Here is a 27,433-nt window from a genome sequence, read left to right as displayed (position 1 = left end):
CTATGAAATAGGTAGCATTATTCACAGATGAGGAAACAGAGTACAGTGAGGCTAAGTGACTGCTTTATAATACCTGATTGGCACTCACAAGGGTTAGTATGTGGTTGTGTGAATCCAGACTAGCTGGCATCTGAACCCTGCCCCTGCTCATAACCACAGTAGGTGGCCATTAATCCAACGAAAAGTTGTTTAGCTCACTTGTAGTTAAAGAAATGCTAATTAAAAGACTGGCACTCTTTGTTTTTATTATCGGATTGGCAGAGATTAAGAAACTTGATACCCTATGTTGGGGAGAGTGTGAGAAAACAGGTAATTTGATACTGTTAGTGGGGATGTAAATAGGTGAATCATTTTTTGGAGGGCAGTTTGGAGACATCCGTTTAAATTATAAGGGCACTTACCCTTTGAACACAGCAAGTGCACTGTCAGGAATTTACCTGCAGAGATATTAGCCAAGGATGTATATTGAAGTGGAATTGTAATAGCAGCCTAAGTGCCCATCAAAAGGTTAAGGGTTACATAATAAAAATCTCTCCAAACAGTAGCTGCATCCCATGGGCTGATATAGAAAGCTCTCCAAGATACATCATCAAGTGTAAGGGGCAGGGCCTGGAGCAGTCCCTGGGCACACAGCCTGAGATGTACACAGCTTTTCCTGGAACCCCCACCAAACCCCTTTAACAATGGGTACCTTTGGGAGAAGAGAAGGAGGCAGAAGACAGAAGGAGGGAGACTTTTTAGATTTTTTTTTTTTTTTTTTGAGACAGAGTCTGACTCTGTTGGTGAGGCTGGAATGCCATGGTGTGATCTCAGCTCACTGCAACCTCTGCCTCCTGGGTTCAATCGATTTTTGTGCCTCAGCCTCCTGAGTAGCTGGGATTACAGGTGTGTGCCACCACACCTAGCTAATGTTTTCTATTTTTAGTAGAGGCAGGGTATGACTCTGTTGGCCTGGCTGGTCTCAAACTCCTGGCCTCAAGTGATCCACCTTCCTCGGCCACACAAAGTGCTGAGATTACAGGAATGAGCCACCATACCCGGCCAACTTTTTAGATTTTATATTATACTGCGCCCTTTTATATTTTAAATATAATATAAATAGATTTATATTATACTTCTATATTATACTGTGCCCTTTAAAAAAAAAAAAAGATGTGCATTACTAATTTTATTTTGGTAAATGTACAAATACATTTTTTAAAAGGCATTGATCATATTGCTAACTAAAAAGCAAAAAGAATGCTCTAGTGCAGCACATGGGTCTAGGCCATGCCCTAACCCAGCAAGTGACCATCAGTGGCTCCATGCCAATGACTACCTTCTATGTGTAAATGACGGTATTTGAGTAGAAGAAGGAATTATTATTAATAGCTTAAAACGCTGGGCACGGTGGTTCATGACTATAATCCCAGCACTTTGGGAGGCCAAGGCAGGCGGACCTCTTGAGCTCAGGAGTTCAAGACCAGCCTGGGCAATATAGTGAGAGCTTGTCTCTACAAAAAATTAAAAACAGTTAACCAGACATAGTGGCATGTGCCTATAGTCCTAGCTACTCAGGAGGCTGAGGTAGAAGGATCACTTGAGTCTAGGAGGCAGAGGTTGCAGGCAGAGAGTGCCACTGCAACTCCAGCCTGGGCGACACAGCAAGACTTGGGTCTCAAAAAGCAAAAGAAACCTGTAATCGCAGCATTTTGGGAGGCCGAGGCGGGTGGATCATGAGGTCAGGAGTTCAAGACCAGCCTGGCCAACATGATGAAACCCTGTCTCTACTAAAGATACAAAAAATTAGCCAGGTCTGGTGGCACGCACCTGTAATCCCAGTTCCTCAGGAGACTGAGGCCGGAGAATCACTTTTAACCCCAGAGGCGGAGGTTGCAGTAAGCCGAGATCATGCCATTGCACTCCAGCCTGGGTGACAGGGCGAGACTCCATCTCAAAAAAAAAAAAAAAAAGAAAAGAAAAAAAAGGCTTAAGAAATCTCAAGTGCTGACTAAATCAGTGAGTTATTTGGTTTTTTGTTTTGTGGAACAGTAAGAAAGCAGCAGGCCTGTGAGTTTCTGTCTGGCTTGGTAGTTACTGGCTTCTTGTATGTTATTTGGGACATACCCTGGAATTTTCTTGCCCACCTGTGAAATTGAGCTACAGATGGCTGCACCTGTCAGTTATGGTGAGGAAAGACTTTTTATTTTTTTGGATGAAAAGAACCTTTGAAATGCAAAATGAGATGAGAATGGGGACCTATAATTTCAGGAAGAGGGAGAAAGGATTTAAAAGGCCGATTCCAGTGTGCAGTTATCACCCTATAATCATATCTGCTTTCATCTTGTTGTGATTATGTGTGCTGGTGTCCAAATTCAGGATTTCTGGAAGCTCCTTGTAGAATTTTTGAACTTTGAGCTTCTAAGCTTCAATAATATAGGAAGTCACTGAAACAGTCTATAATTTTTTATATGATAAACATAGCGTTTTCTTTTCAGATTCTAATTTTAGCCACAGATTATCATTTGTCTTATAAAAATAGTCTTTTATTTGTTATAGGATATGAAATATATGTACATTTTGTACAGATATGTAATGCAGTTTCCTAAAGTTTAATAAATATGCTTTTTCAAATAACAGCTTTGTTGAGATATAATTCCCATACCATACAACTTACCTACTCAGTTACGAACCATCATGACAATTCTAGAACATTTTCATTACTCATCCCCCCAAAAATCCCCATACACATTAAATATTTTCTTAAAAAGGAAATCACAAAGGAAAAATCAATAGTATAAAACATATATATGTTTTATATTAATTAAATTTTAAAATTAATTTTAAAAAGTTTTAAACTCACATAACCAAAACAGAGGAGCAAAAAGGAGAAAATAGATGCAGCATATGATGTAGACAAGGGGCGAATATAAGAAAAAGCTAGGTTAATAAAATTGACTATTGGATCTCAGAAGATATAGGCCAAACAGACAGCATCATAAGGAAATGCAAATATTAAACACAAGTTATGGAAAAATTTCACCCTAATTAGTCATCAGAGGCATGCAAATCAAAATAAATTATCAGGTACTATTTCTTTTTACCATTTTAATTGCTGATTACTTTTAAAAAGTAACTAAAGCTGGCCAGGCATGGTGGCTCACACCTCTAATTCTAGCACTTTGGGAGGCTGAGTTGGGCAGATCACTTTAAGAGTTCGAGACCAGCTTGACAACATGGTGAAACCCTGTCTCTACTAAAAATACAAAAACTAGCCGGCGTGGTGGCTTGTGCCTGTAATCCCAGGTACTCAGGAGACAGACAGGAGAATCACTTGAACCTGGGAGGCAGAGGTTGCAGTGAGCTGAGATCACACCACTGCACTCCAGCCTGGGTGGTCTCAACAACAACAACAAAAAGGTGCTAATGCTGGAGGTGGTAGAGCAAAATTTTAAATTTTGCTGGCAGCTACATAAAGTCTTTGTTTTTATTTTTAGTTTATTTATATATTTATTTTTGACTGCTCCTGCAGAGCAGGGCTACTCCACAGGGATTGTGCTGAGAGTAGTCTATAAATTCTTAAAGCAGTTTATCAGTATCTATTAAAAGCCTTAAAAATGTTTATTCCCTTTAACCGAATAATTCCACTGTGGTCAGTCTATTTGAAGAAAATAATCCTAAGCATAGATAATATTGACAAAGATTTAGCACAGCATTCCTCATAATGGCAAGGAACTGGAAACAACCTTGGAAATAAGTAAAAGACGACAGAGTGAAGTCCCATCATATATGTATGTATCTTATACAACAAAGTCCACTGTGCTTACAGGTGAGGAAAAGAAAGGAAGGGAATTAAAATAGTGTGAGTGTATCAAAGCATGTGGCCTGCAGCCAGCCTGAGATAGGAGACTGGATGCTTCTCCTTAGGTCAGACTCAGTGTCCTGTGTCTCTTAATGGGTGTTTCAGGGCTGAATGCAACTCAGGGTTGAAGATGAGAGGCTTTTGTCCCTAGCCTCCAAATGTCAGCTGGCCACTGTCCCTCATCTAGTGCTCAACCTTGGAAACCCTTTTTCTCTGTGTCTCTTTTTTAAGAAATTTAATAAATTATTATTTTCTGTTTGAAATATTCAACAATTTAGGCTGGGTGCAGTGGCTCACACCTGTAATCCCAGCACTTTGGGAGGCCAAAAGAGGGTAGATCACCTGAGGTCAGGAGTTCGAGACCAGCCTGATCAACATAGTGAAACCACGTCTCTACTAAAAATACAAAACTTAGCCAGGCGTCGTGGTGCGTGCCTGTAATCCCAGCTACTCGGGAGGCTGAGGCAGGAGAATCGCTTGAACCCGGGAGGCGGAGGTTGCAGTGAGCCAAGATCGTGCCATTGCACTCCAGCCTGGGCAACAGAGTGAGACTCTGTCTCAAAAGAAAAAAAAAAGAAAATATTCAACAGTTTAATATTTTGCGTAAATCTCTTTATAGACTGTATCGTAAACTTTTCATTTTTATTTTATTTTATTTTTTTTTTTTTGAGACGGAGTCTCGCTCTGTTGCCCAGGCTGGAGTGCAGTGGCCGGATCTCAGCTCACTGCAAGCTCCGCCTCCCGGGTCTACGACATTCTCCTGCCTCAGCCTCCCGAGTAGCTGGGACTACAGGCGCCCGCCACCTCGCCCGGCTAGTTTTTTGTATTTTTTTAGTAGAGACAGGGTTTCACCGTGTTAGCCAGGCTGGTCTCGATCTCCTGACCTCGTGATCCGCCCATCTCGGCCTCCCAAAGTGCTGGGATTACAGGCTTGAGCCACCGCGCCCGGCCTCGTTTTTATTTTTAAAAATCTTTTCCTCTTTTTTCTTTTTTGTTATTTTCTCCAAAACATGAAAGATTATTGATACCATAAACTTTTATAATTTTCACCATAGAAATTTATATACTCACATATATATAAGATTTTTAGTTATTTTTCAGTTATTTTTAGTTATTTTCAGTTCTTTTTATGATATAGTAACCTTATATATCCACTTAATAAAATACTATATGGCTATTCACAGTGATAGCTGTGCAGATTATGTAGCAGAATAAAAAAGTTTATGGCTATAGTGGTAAGTGAAAAACATAAGATACATAGTTATAATAACAAGGTAGAAAAATGCATAGAAACAAAAAGATTGGAAGAAAGAAAAATTAGCTTTTAGGTGCCATTTACCAAAAAAGATGCTGGGCATCTTTTTTTTTTTTTTTTTTTTTTTAATGATTTATTGTTGGGCATCTTTTAGCCCAGGTATCAAAGTATAAAATTGACCAAGGACTTAATGTACATCCTATATATATATATATATATATTTTTTTTTTTTAATCATTTTCTACACAGATGCTTCTGCACACCTGTCCGTGATTTGCCCCTCCTTCCCACTTGATAACTGTGTGGCTCACAGAATTCTTTGACCATAGTGATTGAACTTCAGAATGAAGAAGTCCAGTTGCTTGTCAGTACCTTAGTAGTATTACCAGAATACCCAGTTTTTGCTAGGGTATCGTATGATGCAGGAGGGCAGTTACTAGTAACGTTTCTTAGGTAAATTCTTTGAGAGAGACAAGTTAGAGAATTCCCTTTGGAGATTGATTAAATTCAAGCTTAGAAAAGTAGAAGAAACAGACTTTATTACCCCTGTTAAGAGTTCTCTGAGCTAATCAGTCTGGTTAACAAGTTATAGAGATATGCTAGAGGGAAGGTCTCTTGAAGTCCAGGGTAGAGTTGTGGACCAAGTTGGGAGCAGCCACCGAGGTCAGTCTGGGAAGGTAAGTTCAACAGCTAGGCCAGTTCATTGCCTGCTAGAGATGTGGTTGAGGATCACCATCCACGTTAACAGGGTGCATTTCAAGAAAGTGGAAGTGCCACTTTGAACTGCTGCTCTTTGACACGTGTCAAAGTTCAGGAGAAGGGACATGCCGTGCGTAGGACATGGGGAAGATAGCAGTTGTACCAAGAATGAGTGGAAGAGGAAGGGGAGAAGGAAACCTTGACTGTTCCCCCCGGTGAGAAAGCGGAATTAGGTCATTGATACTTGGCTGGATCCGCCAGGCCCTTACTGATCCTTTGCCCTTCAACAGGTGACCCTGCCCTTAGCATGAGCCACTGGATGTTCCATCAGCAGGCCCTGCAGGAGTACATCCTGATGTGCTGCCAGTGCCCTGCAGGGGGGCTTCTGGATAAACCTGGCAAGTGAGTGCTTTCTCTCTGGGGAGGGAAGAGGGGGGAGGAGAGAGCAGAGGGGCGTGCACCTCAGGCCTACTCAGAGCCAGACCTCAAGAGCAGAGATGTCACCCTTAGCACCTGCGTAGTGCTAGGTTGTATGGGGAAAAGCACCCAGTTGGGAGCAGCCCTCGAGGCCATTGATCCTGGCACCTCCAGCTGCCCATCTTGTCCCCCAGCTTGCATGCAACCACCTCCCCCAGACAGGGAAACAGATTGCTGGGTAGATAACTCTTCTTCTTTAAAACAAACAAACAAACAGACAAAAACTGATCTAAATAGAATAGGAATAGAATAGGAGACAGGATTTTAAAACCCCTGAGTGTTGTAAACAGAGACTGTAATCATGACAACTATTTTAGAGTGGATTAAATAATTAAGCTCAAATCTGAGGTGGCTTATGTGTTATAAAAGAAAAAGGGAAATAAAATAAGTCCTCTAACCTTTGTTCCCCACCCTCTGTCTCCCCCGACCCCAACACACGTCCTGCTGCTCTTGGTGTCCAGGGGAAGGCCTGGTCCAGCAATTTATCAGGAAGAATGTGGCCCATGTCTAGATATTTAGGTATTTTTCTAGAGAAGTGTATCAGTTTATCACTAGTACTGCCCCTGGAGAGCCCCTTCCAGAAGACAGTTGGAGAGACTGACTGTAAAATTACAGTTTCCTTTAACCCTTAATAGTTTAAGGTAAAAAAGAAAAAAAAAAAGAAAAAAAAATTACAGTTCCCGCTGCTGGGCAGGGCTGGAGGATGGGGCTTTTATTTTATTGTATCTTACTTTTTTGAGACAGAGTCTCCCTCTGTCACCCAGGCTGGAGTGCACTGGCACAATCACGGCTCACTGCAGCCTTCACCTCTTGGGCTCAAGTAATCCTCCTGCTTCAGCCTCCCAAGTAACTGCAATTACAGGCATCTGCCACCACACCTACCTAATTTTTAATCTTTTGTAGAGACGGGGGTCTCCCTATGTTGCCCAAGCTGGTTTTGAACTTCTGGCCTCAGACTCTTCTCTTGCCTCAGCCTCCTACGTGCTGGGATTATGGGTGTGAGCCACTGTGCTCAGCCTGTGGGTCTTTAAATAACACTGCTGGGAAAACCATGCCTCCTCTAGCCACATGGAGGACGGGGGGGACATGTGATAGCACAGTGGTCTCTGAATTGGTGTGGCTGCACCCGTAGATGTGTGCGGAGCAGAGGAGTGCCTGCTCAGAGCTGCCTGTCCTTACAGGTCGCGTGATTTCTACCACACCTGCTACTGCCTGAGCGGCCTGTCCATAGCCCAGCACTTCGGCAGCGGAGCCATGTTGCATGATGTGGTCCTGGGTGTGCCCGAAAACGCTCTGGTAAGGCGGGTGCAGGGCTTCACACCCCTTCTCCACAGGGACCTTGAGGACAGAAGGCTTTCCAAGTGAGCAGAACTGGCTGTGTTTCCTGTGTGGACAGGCGGAAGCTTGTGGTCCCTGTGCCCTTCGAGCTGTGCGGCCGTTAGTGAGGATGTGACCGCAGAGGAGACGCACCTCTGGGCAAGCTCAGGGTTCTGGATGGGCGGTCTGATCTGTCACAGAGCTGTTGTGCCTTTATCCCGGGGCTGAGGACCTAGCCCACCGCTGGTATTAGCTTCCCCTCAAGGAGGCCGCAGTCACGTGTCACTCTGAGGCTGTGAGTCGCAGCAGGCTTACGATAGCACTGCAGCCGCGCAGCACTGCCTGCCGCATCTCCCCCAGAGGCTCAGCTTAGATGCCTTCTCTTCAGAGAATGAGATCCCCAGAACGCTCTGCCTCAGCACCTTGTTCATATTCTTTGTGATACTTTACTCAGTTGGTGGTGTGTTGTTTAATGTGTGTTTGTCTGTTTTCCTCAAAAAACAATAGCCCTGTGAGGGCAGGATGCTCACTGCTGCAGCCAGCTGAGGACAACGTGGAGGTGCTCTGAGCCTAGACGTGAGCCTGAGACATGAATCCAATGGAGACTGTCCCCAGTGACCAAATCACAGGGCCCGTGCAGACTGTCCTGAATGTGTGTGTGCAGTTCCCTACTCTTACTAAGCCCTACTTCCACCGGTGTAAACATGGCCTGCTGCTCCCATTTAGGTCACTGCCTTATTTTCTTATCTGTGTCGTTTTAACCTTCCCTTTTTGTTCCTTTCAAAAAAATTTTTTTTTTGTGAGACAAAGTCTCACTCTGTCACCCAGGCTGGAGTGCAGTGGTATGATCTTCGCTTACTGCAACCTCCGCCTCCCGGGCTCAAGCAATTCTTGTGCCTCAGCCTCCTGAGTAGCTGGGATTACAGGCGTGCACCACCACACCCAGCTAATTTTTATATTTTTAGTAGAGATGGGGTTTCCCAATGTTGGGCAGGCTGGTCTCAAACTCCTGACCTCAAGTGATCCGCCCGCCTCAGCCTCCCAAGGTGCCGGGATTACATGTGTGAGCCACCACGCCTGGCTCCGTCTTTGTTTCTTTTAACTGGGAAACATTTCAAATGGAAGAAACACAAATGGCTAATAGATAGTTGAAAAGATGCTCAACCTCATCCTTAATCAGAAAAACAGCCACCCAGCTTTTCCAGGCCCTAATTATTTTCCCCATTTGCCTCTTATATAGTCCTCTTCCAATTTTTTTTCCTCTCTCCTTCTCCAGAGGTAACCCTGTCCCAAATTTGACATGTATCATGCCTGTGAATGTTTTTGTACTATTGCTACATACATATGTATCTATAAGCAATATATAGTTGTTTATAAGCAATATAACAGTTGCTTGCATGTTTTCAAACTTTTTGTAATGGTACCTACTATACCAGTTATTCTGCATTGCTTTTTCCACTGACCATTGCTATTTTTGAGGTTTATCTGTGTTCACATGTGTTGCTCCAGTTTATTTATTTTAACTATTATATGATACTCACTTGTATAAATGTACCCCAGTGTAGTTCTCTGTTCTCCTGCTAGTTATCAATTTTTTGCTATTACAGTGTTGTAGTGAATGTTCTGGTATCTGTCTCATTGGGTTCATGTGTTAGAATGTCTCTAGGAGGGGACCTGCTGGGTTGAAGGGGACACACATTGTCATCTTTGATAGATATCTCTCAACTGCTCCCCAGCATGGTTGTGTAAGATGAACCGATCCATAGTCAGACCTTTTCCTTTTTGCCATTTGATGGATGTGAAATGGTATTTGTTTGATTGTGCATTTTCCTGATTACTAGAGAGGTTGAAAATCTTTTCAAATGTTCGTTGGCCATTTGTGTTGTCTTCTGTGCTCGTTTTCTTACTGATGGATAGCTTCAGTTGTTTTCCCTTAAGTATTTGTAGTTCTTTGTATATTTTTGATATTAATCTTTTGTCAGTTACATGTGTGTAGTGAATATCTTCTAGCTTGTGACTTGTCTTTTCATTTTGTGACTCTGATTTCTATTGCTATAAAAGAATACCTGAGACTAGATAATATATAAAGAAGAGGTTTATTTAGCTGATGGTTCTATAGGCTGAGAAGTTCAAGGGCATGGCTCTGGCTTCTGGCAAGGGTTGTGCTGCATTATAATATGTGGAAGTCAAAGGGGAAGCCAACCCATGCAAAGAGAGGAGAGCCTGAGGACACCCTGGCTTTGTAACAGCCTACCCTTGCAGGAACTAATCCATTCCCTCAAGGACTAATCCAGACTCCCCAGAGCAAGAGTGAGAGCTCACTCACTACTGCAAGAACAGTGCCAAGGCACTCCTGAGGGATCCACCCCTCGAACCCAAGCACATTCCATAAACCCCACCTCCCAACATCGCCACCTTGGGGATCAGATTTCAACATTAATTTTTGTGGGGACAAATAAACCACATCAAAACCATAGCATTTTGTTTTTAGTGTTTTTTTGTTAAATAGAAGATGTTAGGCCAGATATGGGGGTTTTCACCTGTAAACCTAGCACTTTGGGAGGCTGAGGTGGGAGAATCGCTCGAGCCCAGGTAGTCAAGGCTACAGTGAGCTCTGTTTGCACCACTGCACTCCAGTCTGGGAGATGGAGTGAGACCCTGCCCCCAGCACCCCTTCCCCACAAAAATATTTTAATATTTTAATTTTGAAGTGGTCAAATCTGTTTGTCTTTTCTGTTGTTCAGGGGTTTGTTTTGGGGGGAGGGTAGGTGAGGATTTACTTAAGAAATCTACCATTTTTGAGGGAAGCAGACAAAAGGAGGCACACATTAAACAAATACATTACAAATTGTGACGCATGCTATGAAGGGAATGAACAAGGCACTGCAGCAAGTCATTAAGTGTAACCTCTAAATAGTCTAAAGCTTGCCTTTTTAATCTAGATTTTTAATTCTCTTGGATTTGGTTTCTGTGTACAGCGAGGCTTGGATATAATGTTGTCTTTTTTCCATATGGATAACCAGCACCATGTACTGAAGTCTACAGCCTTTCCTGCTGATGTGTATGTCATGTGTGCCACACCCTCAAGTTTCCATACATGAAGGGGCCCTGTTTCTGGACTCTCTATTCTGTTCCTTTGGTCTGTTTGCCTATCTGCACTCTTTTAAGCAAGTCTGAAAACAGGTAGGCAAGTCCTGTCTGCCTTGTTGTTTTTCTTCAAAATTGCCTTGGCTATTCTTTGCCTTTTGCATTTTCCTGTGAATTGTAGGATCAACTTGTCAAGTTCTAATGGGATTTTTATTGGAATTGCACTACATTTTAGATTAATAGGAGAGAAGCAACTTTTTTTTTTTTTTTCTTCCTGTCTTCCCAGGAGTAGAAAGAGAACTGACTTCTTTTCAATATTTAGGCTTCCATTTATGAACATAATTTTTCTTTTATTTAATGTCTTTCAATGGTTTTTTATAATTTTTTCCATAAAGGACTAGCATTTTTTTTTTTTGAGTCTAATTTACAGTTTTTATGTCTCTTGTGACTGGAATCTTTTTTATTTTCAATTTTGTAACTGTTTGTTACTAGTGTATAGAAATGCTAATAATATTTATAAATCTTGTATCCAGCTACCTTGTTGAACTCTCTTAATAGTTTTAAGTTTGTCTAAGTTTCCGTTTTATTTTTCTTGCCTTGTATTGTTGGCTAATATCGCCACATAGTCCTGGCTAAAGGTAATAGAGGGCATTCCTGCCTTGCTCCTGATTATAATGGGAAGGCTTTTTATAATCTGACCATTAAGCATGATAGGGTTAACTGTAGGGTTGTGATAGTTACATTATATCAAGTTAGTGATATTTGCTTCTATTCCTGATTTGCTAGGTTGTTTTTGTTAGATTCAGTCATAAGGTAGTGTTAAATTTTATTGAATGCTTTCTCCACATCTGATTTTTGTTCTTTAATATGATATGTTTCATTAATGTTCTGATGTTAAGCCTTATATTCCCAGGATAAGCCCTTCTTGGTCATAGTAGAGACAGTGTGTCTGTGTCTGTGTGTTTTGTTCAGTATACTGCTGGATTCAGTTTGCCAGTATGTTTGCATAGTACTTTTATTTAGGATTTTTTTGCATGTGCATTCATAAGAAAGATTGATATAAAATTGTATTGTATTGTCCTTTTCCAGTGTTTCAGGATAATATCATAGCCTCATAAAATTAGGTGGGTAGCTTCCTGCTCCTCTTACCTTTTTTCATTTTCTTTTCTTTTTCAGAGACGTGATCTCACTCTGTCACTCATGCTGGAGTGCAGTGATGTGATCATAGCTCACTGCAGCCTAGAACTCCTGGGCTTAAGCTATCCTTCTGTCTTAGCCTCCCAAGTAGCAGGGACTACAGGTGCACACCACCAGAACCTGCTAGTTTTTAAATTTTTGTAGAGACAGGGTTTTGCTATGTTGCCTAGTCTGGTCTTGAACTCTTGGCCTCAAGCTATCCTACCTCAGCCATACAAAGTGCTGGGATTATAGGTGTGAGCCATTGTACCTGGCCCCCCACTGGCCCCCCTTTTTTTTTTCAGTCTCTTAAAAAGTTTGTATAGGTCAGAGACTATCTGTTTCTTTTTAGGTTTGATAATACTTGCCTGAGAAACCATCTAGGTCTAGTATCTTTTAGGGGATGTGGGGGTGGCAGAATAAGCAATTGTTGTTCTTAATTTCTTCATGTAGGCCTTTAAAAATTCCTTAAGTCAATTTTGACAGTTTTTCTGGTTTTTAAAAATTACTGCTTATCTGAATTTTTGTATGTTTTAGCATGAGGTTGCTCATAGTATTCTCTCAAAATTTTTAAAATCTCTCCTGCAGTTGTGTCCCCTTCTTCATTCTCCCACAGTGGGAGAATCCTGATTATTGGCCTAAGATTATGCCCCGTGTCATATCTAAAATTTTTTTTGGGTTTCTGTGATGTACTAGAATAACATCATGGAGTTTAAATATGACCTAACAGCCTTACTACATAATAGGGTTGTGGTCCTTTTTTCTTTTATTATTTTTTTTTGAGATGGAGTCTTGCTCTGTTGTCCAGGCTAGAGTGCAGTGATGCAATCTTGGCTCACTGCAACCTCTGCCTCCCAGGTTCAAACGATTCTCCTGCCTCAGCCTTCCAAGTAGCTGGGATTACAGGCACCCACCATCATGCCCGGCTAATTTTTGTATTTTTATAGAGACGGGGTTTCACCATCTTGGCCAGGCTGGTCTTGGACTCCAGACCTCAGGTGATCCATCCACCTCAGCCTCCCAAAATGCTGGGATTACAGGCATGAGCCACCGCATCCAGCCCCTTTTTTCTTGATTATAAATGTAAATACATGTTTATTGTTTTAATAATTGGGATACATAAAATACAAATAAGAAAATTAAAAACAATCATATCACTGTTAATCTTTTGGTATGGGTACGATTTTTGCCATTTATATATATCACAGGTACAAATACACTTTTAAAAAAGTTTGAGGCTGGGCATTGGCTCACACCTGTAACCCCAGCACCTTGGGAGGCTGATGCTGGTGGATCACCTGAGGTCAGGAGTTCGAGACCAGCCTAGCTAATATGGTGAAACCCTGTCTCTACTAAAAATACAAAAATTACCCGGGTGTGGTGGCTCATACCTGTAATCCCAGTTACTCAGGAGGCTAAGGCAGGAGAATCTCTTGAACCCAGGAGGCAGAGGTTGCAGTAAACTGAGATCACATCATTGCACTCCAGCCTGGGCAACAGAGCAAGACTCTGTCTCAAAAAAAAAAAAAAAGTTTGAGATAGTATTGCACATACTGTTTTCTCACATATGTTGTAAGCATTTGCCTATATCATTAAATATTTAAATGCATGTTTATAATGGCTGTATATTACCCTGTGTCCCATGGACTAGATAGTTTTAGCAAATATACCGTTTTTGAACCTTTGGGCTTTGTGTGATAAATCTTTGTGTGTATCTCTGATTCCTTATACTAAATTCTTAGAAGTGCCTTTCATGGAGCAAAGGATGTGTTACGTTTTCAAGGACCACCGGGGTGATTAACTGGCACCTTTTCTTCTCTTTGCAGCAGCCCACTCACCCAGTGTACAACATTGGACCAGACAAGGTGATCCAGGCCACTACATACTTTCTGCAGAAGCCAGTCCCGGGTTTTGAGGAGCTTAAGGATGAGACATCGGCAGAGCCTGCAACTGACTAGAGGACCTGGGTCCCTGCAGCTCTGTGCCCACCCATCTCCCCAGACAAGGTTTATACGTTTCGATACATACTGCATTCTGTGCTACACAAGCCTTAGCCTCAGTGGAGCTGTGGTTCTCTTTGTCCTTTCTTGTCAAACAAAACCAGTGGCTCTGGGTTTGGAGAACACAGTGGCTGGTTTTAAAAATTCTTTCCACACCTGTCAAACCAAAAATCTATCAGCCCAGCTGGTGTGGTTGGTGAACAGTACACGCCAGGAGGAAGGCAGCCCCTCCTCACCAGCTCTCCAGCCAGGACGATCACATAGAGATGAATGGCATCTGAGTATTACGACATCCAGAGCCACTGCTGACTCCCACTTGCACGCCACCATTCAGTCACCAGACCGGGTGCCCTCCCATGGGCGGAATAAGTCTGCTCCATGCCAAGCCTGGGCTTTTGAGTCCCACCAAGATGAGTTCTCTGGAAGACTGTGGTGGGGTTGCACCAGGAGGTGCCTCTGCCTCTCGACTCACACCCTGGTCATTTGCAAGGGAAACGAGCTGGAGGTGGGGGGAGAAAGATCTCCTTCAGTTGGGAGCCCCTCCGCTTCAACACTGGAGAACTGAGCCTTGCATCTCTCCAGGGTCCAAGGCCACGCTTGGTGCACTGGCAAGACTTGCTTCAGCCCCAGGTGTGGTGAGTTAGACCTGGGAAACCAATTATGAGTGGAAAATGAACCTCTAGTTCAACTGTGCCAGAGGAAGCAGCCCTCCAGTGCCCCCCGCCTCACTCCTCCCCATCATGTACCATGAAAACCCCCTCTGATGGCCTCAAGGCAGTGCCTGCAGGCCGAGGCCCTTCTGGGGGTTTCTTTCTTTCTTCCACCAGACTCCAAGCCCACTCTCCTCCAAGACTGTGCTGTCTTTTCTTACCCAGAGTATTAACACTACTAAGTCTTTCACCTTAATTTATGACTCAGGATTTATTCACGTCCTGCCCACTCTAGGCTCACAGGAATAAAATCAAGTGCTAGACACGCTGGCTGCCACTAAGGCACTAGCTCTGGAGCTGGTGGTGGCAGCGGGGGGTGCCGCCCAGCGTGCTGGGTCCTGGCAGTGCCTCTGCTGTGCTGCACATTGAGCCCTTTCTCAGTCCGTGGAGTGTCGAGTTGGGCCATCTGTCCACTGACCTGGCCTTCATGTAAGCAGCTGTGGGCTGCGGGCAGACAGGAGCTCAGAGATGCAGCATGAGGCTCTTAGAAAAACTTGGCCATTTGCTGCCTCTAATTCCTTTTGCTTTGACATATTGGGCTATGTATTACCTCCTTGAAATAATAAAAGAATAACATTTTCTATGATGTCTCTTATTTGTGATCTGTACCAAGAAAGTGCCCAATGGTAGGAGCTGTTAAAGGTTGCTCAGGGATCATCAGTCTCCTGTGCGCAGGATTCCAGACTGTCTGTATTGGTGGTGACAGAGGAATGGCCCAGTTCCGTCCTCACATGCTGTCTCCTCCAGTAGAGGAAGCTGTGGGCCTAACAGAGAGTGGGAAGAGTTGTTTTCCAAGCTCCCTGGGGTAATTTGGTGTGCTATGCCCCAGCCCGCCACACACTGCACTTCACGGTCTGTCTCTGACAGACAGCAAGGACTGAGCCCTAGCCCCAGAGCAGGCTGACTCAGCAAGGGTGGGTGGATGTCTGGCCAGAGGCAGGGGCTGTCCCAGGGACAGGCTGGAACTCTGTGGCCACTTGGCTTTCCCTTCCTCTGGTGAGAGCCCCTCTCCCATGGGAGGCCAAGAACATGGATGTCCTGTGGCCTGACCCTCTTGGAGGGGAAAGACGATGGTGTCCGTAGAGGACACCCAAATCCATGTAAATAAGCCAAATGCGCATCCAGGAATGTAATTCCTGCCCCGTGTGCTATTTTTGCCCTGTTAACAAAGGTTTGCGCTGCAAGGCAACATATTGAAATGCATCCTTTCCATCACTATAACAAAAGGCAAAATCCTCTCAGCACCAGGAGCCTCAAGGTATTGTGAGATTAATTGCAGTAATAATTAGTGTGGTTAACAGAAAGGACTGCTTCAGTCTGAACTGGCTTTTTACCAAGAGGGAGGGATCTGAGTTGGGCCCTGAAGGGTAGGTAAAGTTAGTCTGGGTAGAAAAGAGAAAGGGTTATTTCAGGAGAGTTTACACTGGCATATCCATGAGACATCCTTTTCCGGAGGGTTTCCTGCCAGCTCTCAAGGTAGGTCCTAGAGATTTGTTTATTCATTCATTTGAGATAGGATCTTGCTCAAATGCACCCAAGTTGGAGTGAGCTGGATGCTCACTGCAGCCTCAACCTCCCGGGCTCAGAAGATCCTCCTGCCTTAGCCTCCCAAGTAGCTAGGACCACAGGTGCACACCACCACAGCCAGCTAATTTTGGTATTTTTTGTAGAAATGGGGTTTCACCATGTTGCCCAAGCTGGTCTCAAACTCCTGGGCTCAAGCGATCCTTCTGCCTCAGCCTCCCAAAGTGCTGAGATTACAGGTGTGAGCCACCGTACCTTTGGAGAGATTTATCATGTGAATCCTTGAGTAGAAGACATTTATGTAGCATTCAAGGTGGATTACCCCAAATAACGACTTTCTCCCATCAATAAACACAAAACTAATATAGATCTCTATATCCAGGTGGGCTCCAGTTTCACCCTTAGATCCACTTTGAACACCAGATAAGTTGGGAAGCCTGCCAGACCCTACAGGGAGCAGAGCATAAAGAGAACCTCATGGATAATCAGGGGAAACACCCCTGAGATAACAATACCAGTAAACAATGGTTCCAAACTGCTCTCCCTTCATGGTATTACTGAGCATTCTTCCATATCTTTCATGACTGGGATGCTTTTCATGTAATATTAGTGTCAAGTGACAAATAGTAAGGATTGGACCAAGCATTCTAGTCGCCCACATGCACGGCTTGGTGGCATTTACTGCCCTTGAATAGGGAGGAGAGTATAAGACACCGTTGCAACTGGTAGAAAACTTGACCCAAACTGGCTTTTAAAGCAGAGGCAATCTGTGGACTCTGAAACTGCAGAATCCAGGAATTAGGCTGGCCCTATTAGGTTCCTCACCCTCCCTCCATCTCTCTACATTAGCCTCAATCTCAGGCTCTCCATGGGGTTGTAAAATGGCAGCACCAACAGCTCTAGACCCTACCTCCTCTTGGGGTCAGGTTCAGCAGACAGGCACACCTGGTGCCGCCCCAGCCTTCCTTCCCAGCGAGTATCATTGTGTTTCACTGGCTTTAATCAAACCAAGTGCCTTTCCAAGAAGCAGTCCGGTGGCTTGGAGAATACAGTGCACCAATTGGCCGACATCTTGGTCACATGCCTCTCCCATGAGAGGGAAATGAGGCTTCATAGTTTTTGGGAAAGGGGAAGGAACAATGCCCCAAATGCAAATTAGGATTGTTGCCAAAGGGGTAAATGGACGCTATAGAGGCAAATGGCCATTGCTCTCAAACAGTGGATTATGACTGGGATAGAAGCCTGTAGGGACACTGTTGGCATCCATGCCACTCCTCCCCGCCTGTAGCAGCCAAAAGGTTTGCCTGGGCTTGATGCCCTCCTACCTCCAGGCCCAGGCCCCGATTGGCTAACCCAATCATTTTCATTTATCCCTCTTTGCCCCAGTAATTTGTTCAGGTTGGGAGTAACTCACGCCTAAGCCAGTCGGCATAACTTGTCCTTGCCCCAGTGATCAATTCAGAACATAAGCATGTGACCTAAAACAGTCTAAAGAGAGAGATGTCATGGACACTACGACAGGGGGAAAGCAGCTCTTTCCTCTTAGGGGATGGTAGAATGTGTGGCCTGGGCCTCCTATAACCATTTTTCTACCTAGAAGAAAATCAGCGTGAGAAGCCAGCACACGCACATGCTCTGAGACTGAGAAATATGGCCCTGATCACATGGCTCCTGAGGCCCATGTGGCCTCTGAATTTTCAGTTATATGAGCCAATGTGAGTTGGACTTACTATTACCTGCAACTGAAAGCAACCTAATACAGTCATGTCACTTAATGACGAGGATACGCCCTGAGAAAAGCAGTCAGGTGATCTTGTTGTTGTGTGATCATGGAGTGCGCTTACACAGACCTAGATGGCCCAGCCTACCGCACACCTAGGCTAGATGGGGTAGCCTGTTCCTCCTAAGCTACAAACCTGTGCAACTTGTCACCATGCTGGATACTGTAGGCAACTGGAACACAGTGGTATTTGTAAATCTAAACATGGAAAAGGTACAGTAAAAATATAGTATTATGATCTCACGGGACCACTGTCATACATGCACTGTTGTTGACCAAAACATTATGTGGCATGACTATATACAAAACTCTACTACCAATTAGCCCCAAGACCAAGGCTTTACCTGCTGCTTAAGAAAGTGCTGACCACTCTTGCCTCATCTACCCAAACAATAACCCCTAAGACAGTCCCTCCTGGTCTACCGCCTCTCATTTGATCCTTGACTAACCTTGTAAGGTGGGTGAAGCAGGTGTATTATCTGCCTTTTACAACTGGAGAAACAGGTCGGAGAGCTTAAGTGAATCACCCAAGGTTTCCCAGCTGTCAAGTGGTGGTGCCTGAGCCTGAGCCCAGATCTGCTGCCTCCAAAACCCATGCCCTTCTACCACCTCAGGCCTCTGAAGGAAGGTGAGAGGTCTCGGGGAACAGGGGGCACTGGTGAAACATGCTTGGTTTACCTCTAGGCTGGATGACTGAGGCCCTGAATGCCAGCTTCCATCTGTCACTAAGTCAGGGATGGTGACAGCAAATAGCAGGGCAGGCCCCTCACCCTTCTAGTGAGGTCTCCACTTGCCGCCAAGTGTGTGGCATAGAGTGATGTTTGCTGCACCAGGGGCATGCCACGCCAGTACAGAGTGTGATGCTATGTGGCTCAGTGAGGCTGTGGAGTCCGTCTTCCTGGGAGCTGACCACAGCCTAACAGCAGCCAGCTTTCTCCAACCTGGCCCAGGGGCCTCTACCAGGTTCCTGCGCATCCTCTCACTTTCCTGCAGTAACCCTCCTTGCCTCTGCTTTCCACCAGCTGGGGAACTGGGGCCAGATGGCCTCTTGCTCCTCCCTCCTGCTTCTCTGGCACATCCAAGAACAAAATCAGGCAGGGCAGGGACAGGGCACTCGTCATTGGTCCAGCTTAATGGAAACTTTCTCTTACCCCCTGCTCCCCCTGAAGAAATACAGCGCTTACAAAATAACAGTAAGAATAATGCATGGCCGGGCGTGGTGGCTCACGCCTGTAATCCCAACACTTTGGGAGGCTGCGGTGGGCAGATCACCTAAGGTCGGGAGTTCACGACCAGCCTGACCAACATGGAGAAACCCTATCTCTACTAAAAATACAAAATTAGCCGGGCGTGGTGGCAGATGCCTGTAATCCCAGCTTCTCAGGAGGCTTAGAGGCTTAGGCAGGACAATCACTTGAACCTGGGAGGTGGAGGTTGTGGTGAGCTGAGATTGCACCCTTGCACTCCAGGCTGGGCAACAAGAGCGAAATTGCGTCTCCAAAAAAAAAAAAGAATAATGTATTTTTTAGGTCAGGTGTGGTGGCTCGTGCCTATAATCCCAACACTTTGGGAGGCCGAGGCTGGAAGATCACTTGAACTCAGGAGTTTGAGACCAGCCTGAGCAACATAGCCAGACTCTGTATCTACAAAAAATAAAAAAAAAAAAAAAAAAATTAGTCAGATGTGGTGGCACACACCTGTGCTCACAGCTACTTGGGAGGCTAAAATGGGGGGTCACTTGAGCTTGAGAAGTTAAGGCTGCCATGAGCCATGATTATACCACTGTACTCCAGGCTGGGTGACAGAGCAAGACCCTGTCTTTAAAAAAAAAAAAAAAAAAGCATTTTAAAAAATAAACATTTTAGAATAGTTTGAGATTGACAGAAAAATTGCAAAGATAGTACACAGAGCTCCCACAGACCCATTAGTCAGTTTTCCCTATTGTTAACATCTTCCACTAACAGGTGGCATTTATCATAATGGATGAACCAATTTTGATACATTACTAATAAAAGTCCATACCTTATTTGAATTCCCCTAGTTTTTACCTAATGGCCTTTTTCTGTCCCAAGATCCCAGCCAGAACACTACATTTCACTGAGTTGTCATGTCTCATGTCTCCTTAGACTCCTCTTGGTTTTGACAGTTTCTCATTCTTTCCTTGTTTTTGATGATTTTGACAGTTTTGAAAAGTATGGCCAGGTATTCTGTAGACCATCCCTCAGGTGGGATTTGTTTGATGTTATCCTTATGACTAGATGGGGTTATGTTTTTTGTTATTGTTTTTTCAAGAGACAGTGTCTTGCTCTGTTGCCCAGGCTAGAGTACAGTGGATCATGGCTCACTGCAGCCTCAACCTCCTGGGCTCAAGCAATCCTCCTGGTCAGCTTCCTGAGTAGCTGGGACCACAGGCACACACCACCATGTACAGCTTTTTTTTTTTTTCTAGTAGAGGCAGGCTCTTGCTATGTTGCCCAGGCTGGTCTTGAACTGCTAGACTTAAGCGATCCTCCTCCCTTAGCCACCCAAAGTGCTATGATTACAGGCATAAGCCACCGTGCCACAGCCATGCATAAGTTTTTCTGGAGGAAGGCCACAGAGGTAAAGTACCACTCTCATCACACATCAAGGGTACATGCTATCAACCTGCTTCATCATGCTTATGCTGGTGTTACCCTTCATTGCCTAGCTGAGGTAGTGTTTGTCAGGTTCCTCCATAAGATTACTTTTTCTCCCTTTCCTGAATGTATCCTTTACAAGGTAGTTACTATATGCAGTTCATGCTTAAGAAGTGGGGAGGTGGCTCATGCCTGTAATCCCAGCACTTTGGTAGGCCGAGGCAGGTGCATCACTTGAGGTCAGGAGTTCGAGACCAGCCTGGCCAAGATGATGAAACCCCATAGCTACTAAAAATACAAAAATTAGCCCGGCGTGGTGGCACACAACTGTAATCTCAGCTACTCAAGAAGCTGAGGCAGGAGAATCGCTTGAACCTGGGAGGCAGAGGTTGCAGTGAGCTGAGATCGTGCCACTGCACTCCAGCCTGGGTGACAGCACAAGACTCCATCTCAAAAAAACAAAAGAAGTGGGGAGTTATGCTCCACATCCTTGAAGGCAGAGCAAATACATAAACTACCTGGAATTCTACATGGGAATACATGGGAGATGTTTATTCTCAATTTATTCAATCATTTCTTTATATCACTATGGACTCATAAATATTTATACTTCATATTATGTTCCAATGCTACATTTATGTTGTTACTCAAACTGTTGCAGTTTTGCCTTTGGGAGCTTTCTCAGTTGGCTCCTTTGTCTCTCTAACATACCCCACACTTTCTTACTTTCAGTAATAGTGCATTTTTATTATCCCTTTGCTTTCATTGAGTACTGCATGTTGATAGTTGTTCACACTATGTAATGGGTACATTTAGGTTCAGTATACTATTCTCTCAACCCTTGATCACATTAGTCTTTCCATAAGTACTGCATGTTGGTTACCCTAAGTGTGACACTTCATTGCCACCTTCCGTACCTGGGCTGATGGGACAAAGGAGGCAAGGGGAGCCTGGGCCCTCAGCTACTGGACCAGGGCAGGGCTCAATGTCACAGCTCTGTCAAGGGGGAAGGGCTGCAAGGGCACTGCTCCCAGGTGTGCTGAATGGAGAGGTAAGCCAGGCAAGGCAGATGCAGATGGTGATGGTGATGGTGATGACAGAAGTGCTGGGTGTCCATGTTCCTTGCTAGGCTCCACTCTCCGAAGCAGTGGCTGCCATGTGCCTGGATACCAAGGGATCAGTGAAAGTGGAATAGGAATGGTGACCCAACCTGTGCACAGCAGGCGGCTCTGGCCCACCCTCCCTTCACCAACAGCCTTCCCCAGCCTCTCTGGACAGCTAGATGGGGAGCCCAAAGCTGGGCTCTTGTGGGCAGGACAGAAGGAGAGCCCATCAAGAGCTTGAGAAGCAATCACCTGGCAGTCCTGCCCTTCCCATAGTGCCAAACCACTCTCACTGAGGACCCATCTCCTGAACTCCTCTGGCACTCGGAGCCCAGACATGCCCATTTGTGCTAAATGCCTAAGTCTCATCTCTAACTAAGCTTCAAGGCAAGGCCCAGCCTTTATAAGCTGCCTAGATTGCCCCAGTAGCCAGCACAGTGCTGGGCTGAGGCTATGTGCTGTTCAAATACCTGAGGGTTGAACTCATGCAGAGGTAACCCTGGAACCGCCCTATCAAGGGCACAGAGATGAAGGTACATCACGAGGCTGGAGTCCACTGGCACACGCACATCTGCATGTGCCAGGCACAGTGCTAGGGGCCCAGTAGCAAGTGCACAGACCAGCCACTGACCCTGTGGGGGCTCCCAGTTGGAAATACCTGCGCACCACCACTGTGCACAAAGGGCCCTGGATGGGAAACAGGGTCCCTCCTTCCTCCCCAAAGTCTCCTACAGCCTTGCTGCAGTAGGTATTCGCTGTGGACATGACATTCCTCCTCTCAGTTGGCTGGTTTTGCTGTGGCCTTTTGGCCCAAAGCCGTTGGCCACCGTCCTTTAGCCCAAGATCTGCCCCTGCCACCCCAGAGCTGTTGATGGCACCGGCAGATAGGAAACAATGAAGCTCTCAAGCACTGTGCATGGGAGCCATGGGCTGCCAGGCTGCCAGCTGGCCACTGGATGAGTGACCGGGGGTGCATGCCCAGTGGGTTATTTTTTGAATCAGACTTTGCACGGCTCATTCCATCCTCTTGGGTTCCTGCAGAAGTAGGCTTCTGGAGAGAAGACCCACCTCCCTCTATCGGCCTACAGGCTGTCAGGCTTGTTTTTCTTGACAGGAGGCTTAATCCTTCACCATGTTCAGCACTGGAGTGGAAGGTTTGGGTTCAGATTTCTTAATATTGGATCCCTGATTCTTTTTCTTCTTCTTCTCTAGCCTTTAATTTACTGGAAAAAATTAATAGCAGAGACCGTGCTACATAATTTTGCCCAGAGCAGGCTGTGGGTATACAAGAGCCCCACCCTGCAAAGGACATCAGAGGAAAACAATCCTAAATGGGGCCTGGCAGTCACAACAGGCCTGCTGGGGCAGCTGGCATCTAGTACAGGGCACAGGAGGGGACCTGCTCGGCTGGTTGTGAATTGTCCAAGGCCACCTGCTCGGCATTCTTCTAGACACACCCATCCTGCTGGGTGTGCTGTGTGCATGCGTGCACGTGGGACCCAGAGTGAGCTAGAGCATGAGGGCCCCTCGGCCCAGTCATGAGGCTCATCTGCCCCACCTCACCCACCAGGCAGATTCTGCTCAAGGGGTCCCTGAAGGGGAAGGCTGAAAAGCGATGGCTTGCCCACGGTCATAACCAGCCCTGGGCAAGAAACACAGGGCAGGCACAGGATGCGCTTGCAGTATCTGCACCTGGCACAGCGCCTGCCACCCAGCACTGCAGAAACACAAACTGAAACTGGAATGAAGAACAGCACAAAGTCACCAGTATGTTAATGGTTAATGGCTCTGAGCCAGCCAGCAAGGGTATATTTCATTCCCCAACTCCATTTTTTTTCTCCAAAAGGCAACAGATTTGTGGTCTTGCCCAAGTTCTTTCAGAAAACATACAAATTTTTACTGCCTTTTAGCATTGAACATACATTTACCTCTCCTTTCAAGGATTTTAATACACTAAACTCTTATTACATCAGAGAAAAGGAGAGTTTTTTCACTCCACTTTTTTTTTTTTTTTTTTTTGAGAGGGAGTCTTGCTGTGTCACCTAGGCTGGAGTGTAGTGGCGTGATCTTGGCTCAATGCAACCTTCGCCTTCTGGGTTCAATGGATTCTCCTGCCTCAGCCTCCTGAGTAGCTGGGACCACAGGTGTGCGCCACCAGGCTCAGCTAATTTTTTTGTATTTTTAGTAGACACGGGGTTTCACCACATTGACCAGGCTCATCTCAAACTCCTGACCTCAAATGATCCACCTGCCTTGGCCTCCCAAAGTGCTGGTATTACAGGCGTGAGACACCACGCCCAGCCTCACTCCACATTTTAACAAAACTCAAAAATGGCTGCACTGCCCAGGACATCTGATGGCAGATAGACTTAAGATTTGACAGTATTTATTGAGTATTAAATGCCAGGAACAATTCATGTGCTTTTCACACTCCTTTAAGCCTCACAATGGCACTTGGTGCTATTATTGTCCTCACATTATGGCTCAGGAAGCCAGAGCAATGTAACCCCAAAGTTAAGGGTTGTAGCTGGCATGGCAGTCCAGACAGGCGGGCTCAGAGCCCCTAGCCCTATCCGCGCTGGCAGTCATTCTGAAGCTCCTTGGGCTCCTTGCCCACACCGACCCCAGTAAAACACCAAGAAATGACAACACTTACCAGCAGGGTGATGAGGGTTTGCCAGGAGAGCCTCCAAAACCCATGCACAGGCCTGCCTGGTGCGGTCACCCAGTCCTACCTATAGTTAGGCCTGGCTTAGCCAAATTGGTTTTCTCCCTGAGGAAGTTAACTAGAAAATATGTTATTCCCTTCCCAAGGAAACTCTGGGGATGTATGAGTTAGCTGCTGCCTGAGTAGACCCCAGGCACTGAAGGAAATTCTCTGACTATTCGCTATCTAGCAGTGTAGACATTGGCAAACTCTTTTTTCCTACCTGGGTTTCCTCTTCAGGCTAGAAAAACAGTTTTGAAGAAAGGAATGCTCTAGTTTCATGTTCCCAGAGGCTTTTGAGAACGCAGCCTGGTGACCAGGCCTGAGAGAGAGCCTTGCTCTGGCTGGATTATAAAACCTGCCTGGGGACCAGAGGCCAGCCAAGGCATGCTACAGAAATGAGTGCTTGGGGCTTCTAAAGGGGGTGGTGGAGGCAGCCCTCAGCTTTCTTCCTTCTTAAGTTTAATAACTTGGTAGCTCAGCCAGCCCCCTAGAGCATCGGAGCCCTACTGGGAGCACGCAGACTCATGAAGGCAGCTCTAAGGGTTGAATTATAACAAGCCCACCTCCCCCACCTTCATCCTGACCTCAGAGCCACTTCGCTAATTCAGCTCAGCTGTGCCTAACTTCCCCAACAGTGTCCTTTTGGTTCCCCGGGTTATATTACTTTTGGGAGTCAAACCTGAGTGACTCAAGCACCACCTGAAAGAGCTTGTTAAACTGACTGGTGGGCCAATGCACACTTTAGATCAGAGGAGTTAGAGCCCAGGAATCCTTTTAACAAGCAGCCCTGGGCATGATCCAAGGATCCCACTTTGAGTAACACCACATGGGGCTTCTGAGCAGTTCTGCCTGGGCCTCCAACAGGGTCCAAAGCTGAGTGATGCCACTGAATCGTGGTGGGAGGGAACGGGCAGAGCTTCGCTCGTGTTGACACCAGATCTGATTAATGTACCCACAGGGGCCGCTTCAGTCTTGAAGAGTTTGTCAGTCCAGTCCTGGCGTCACCTTGCTCTCTTTACTCACTGTGCCTGGTAAGGATGGGGCACATCTCTGAGGAGTGGGAAGCATTTGTGATACACCAAGAAGTCAACCCTTACTCACTTTAGGGAAGGTGTCCGGGAGCTGGCTTTTTCCACCTTGCTGAGTCAGCCCTGCTCACATGTTTTGTGTAGATAATGGCAGCAGAGGCACCTCAGTGCTTGCTTGGTCCTGAGGTCAAGCACATTATAAGCATTATCTCATTTAATCCTCATAACCATCTCATGAGGCTAGTGCTATTATTATCCTCATTTTATAGATAAAGATGCTGAGGCTGGGAGAAGTAACACAGCCGCCGAGTGGCAGAGACAGGACTGTGAACCCAGCCAGTCTGCTTTCAGAGGCCAAGCATAAAACACACATGATATTATCAGAAACAGAATTCTGCTTACTTCAGTCCCAGTTCAGGGCTCTGGCTCCCGTCGTCTACTCAGTCTCGTTTTTTAAACGTCTCAGCTAAGATGACAGCTCTGTGAGCTTAGGTTCTTTACCTAAGAAGTTGTCGACGTTTTACAATGGGGTTAGCATATCAAGAACTTTAAAAACTGGGCCATTTTAAATACCCTTGCACTTGGGGCAACTGTAAAGGTAGGGAAATAGCAAGCTTAACAGACCCCTCAGTGAAGCCACCTGCCACAGTGACCAAGCAAATCTACAGCTTATCTGGCTTTGTGCAAGTGACTGTCCAGAGTAATGTAAAAAAATAAACCAGAGATTACAATTACTGTGAGAGAGTAAGCTATGGTCAGACTTTGGTATCCTGAGGGAATACTCACACTCACTTCCTAGACACACATTCCAGAAAGAGCTTTGGCTGTGACTTTGACTTGTCCCTTTCAGCTGAGCAGTCTCCAGGCGGAGCTCCCCTGCCCTGTGTTCCTGTCCAGGAAGCTGCTTCCAGTGGTACCTCCACCCCATGCCAAAGTCCACTCACCACGCCAATCAGGTGGTTTGGATTTTCCAGCCACCTAGCCACTGTGCCCCTTGTCTTCTAACTGGTTTACTGAAATCTAGAGAAGCCTAAGCTCAATCCTTTGTCTAGGCAATACACTGGAGCCAGGGACTGGCTCTCAGGGACACCACCTGTCCCCATGCTGGCTTGACTGCCCCTTCCTGTTTGCTATGTCCCTACTGGGTGCCAGCTTCACATAACTTCCATCTCTGCATCAACATGGCTTCACCCACAGCTCGCTTCTAACACCAATACTAAGCAAATCAACTGTATACTTAAGCCCAGATATACAAGGAGATATAGTTAAGGGCAATGAAAAAGAGGAAAGCATGTTAACCTTGAGGGCTTTAGGCAATAACCTGATTCTCATTTCCATTTCTTCCTTATTACAGTCTCTTTCCTCTTCCTTGAAAAGAAGTACCTTTAATAAACAGGATCTTGCTTTCCCAACATTTTTCTTTTCCTTAATGTAATCATGGCCTTTGGAGGCTTGATCATGTTTCAAATTGCCTCTTATAGAGACATGACCCATCTGCCCCAGCTCCCATTAAACAAAAAAAGATATTATGGATTTGACATACAATTGATAAGAGCCACAGTGCTCTCCACCATTCGAAAGATAGTGACAAATCCAAGAACTGATTTGACTTGACTTCATCTCTGGGTCTAGGAACAGCAGTATTTCCTGTCAGCGAGACAGGAAAACCAAGGCTGAGCTGTGTTCTGGCCATAATTCCTTTTTCTTCCAAGGTCAAACCAGTTCAGTTTGGTGTTGGGTCCCAGTCTGAATAGAGCTAACTCGGTGCAGTTGGAGCCTTCTTGACTTCCAGTCCTTGGCAGCTCTGCTGCCTCCTCTTAATAAACTGGAACTGTCTAGAAACTGAAAGGTCCTGGAGAACAGCCACCTCTGAACTGGGCACTCATTACCAGGAGAACCTGAACCACAGCTCTGAGCTACCAATTCCCCCAAAGGTCACTTGCTTAGCAGAAACTAGATCTAGAAATGTTGCCACAGCTAAGGCTACATCCCCGTTGAACCTCAAAAACCTCATCCAATGAACAAAGCCATCACCACCCATTTACTCTCTCAGGCTGGGTTGAGAAAGGGGGAGAAAGGTGAAGCAACTTTGACTTATGGCTGCTCCT

At 45.4% G+C, this 27,433-nt stretch overlaps 2 protein-coding genes across 3 annotated transcripts in view; both read left to right on the top strand.

Moving 5' to 3' along the window:
• The window catches only part of FNTB (farnesyltransferase, CAAX box, beta), a 77,315-nt gene extending 62,172 nt beyond the window's left edge, over positions 1–15,143 (top strand). For both annotated transcript variants that reach the window (XM_050799279.1, XM_050799280.1), the window contains 3 exons: positions 6,086–6,197; positions 7,454–7,568; positions 13,679–15,143. In XM_050799279.1, coding sequence (XP_050655236.1) covers positions 6,086–6,197; positions 7,454–7,568; positions 13,679–13,810 — 359 coding nt within the window. In that variant the 3' untranslated portion in view covers positions 13,811–15,143. The remainder of the gene's footprint in view (positions 1–6,085; positions 6,198–7,453; positions 7,569–13,678) is intronic.
• Positions 1–27,433, top strand: part of LOC126959764 (peptidyl-prolyl cis-trans isomerase A-like) — a 399,629-nt gene that overhangs the window by 326,976 nt on the left and 45,220 nt on the right. The window lies entirely within an intron of this gene.

Source organism: Macaca thibetana, chromosome 7 (genome assembly GCF_024542745.1).
Source record: "Macaca thibetana thibetana isolate TM-01 chromosome 7, ASM2454274v1, whole genome shotgun sequence".
Taxonomy (NCBI): domain Eukaryota; kingdom Metazoa; phylum Chordata; class Mammalia; order Primates; family Cercopithecidae; genus Macaca; species Macaca thibetana.
The sequence above is the reverse complement of the archived record's forward strand: the minus strand, read 5'-3'. Positions and strand labels throughout refer to the sequence as shown.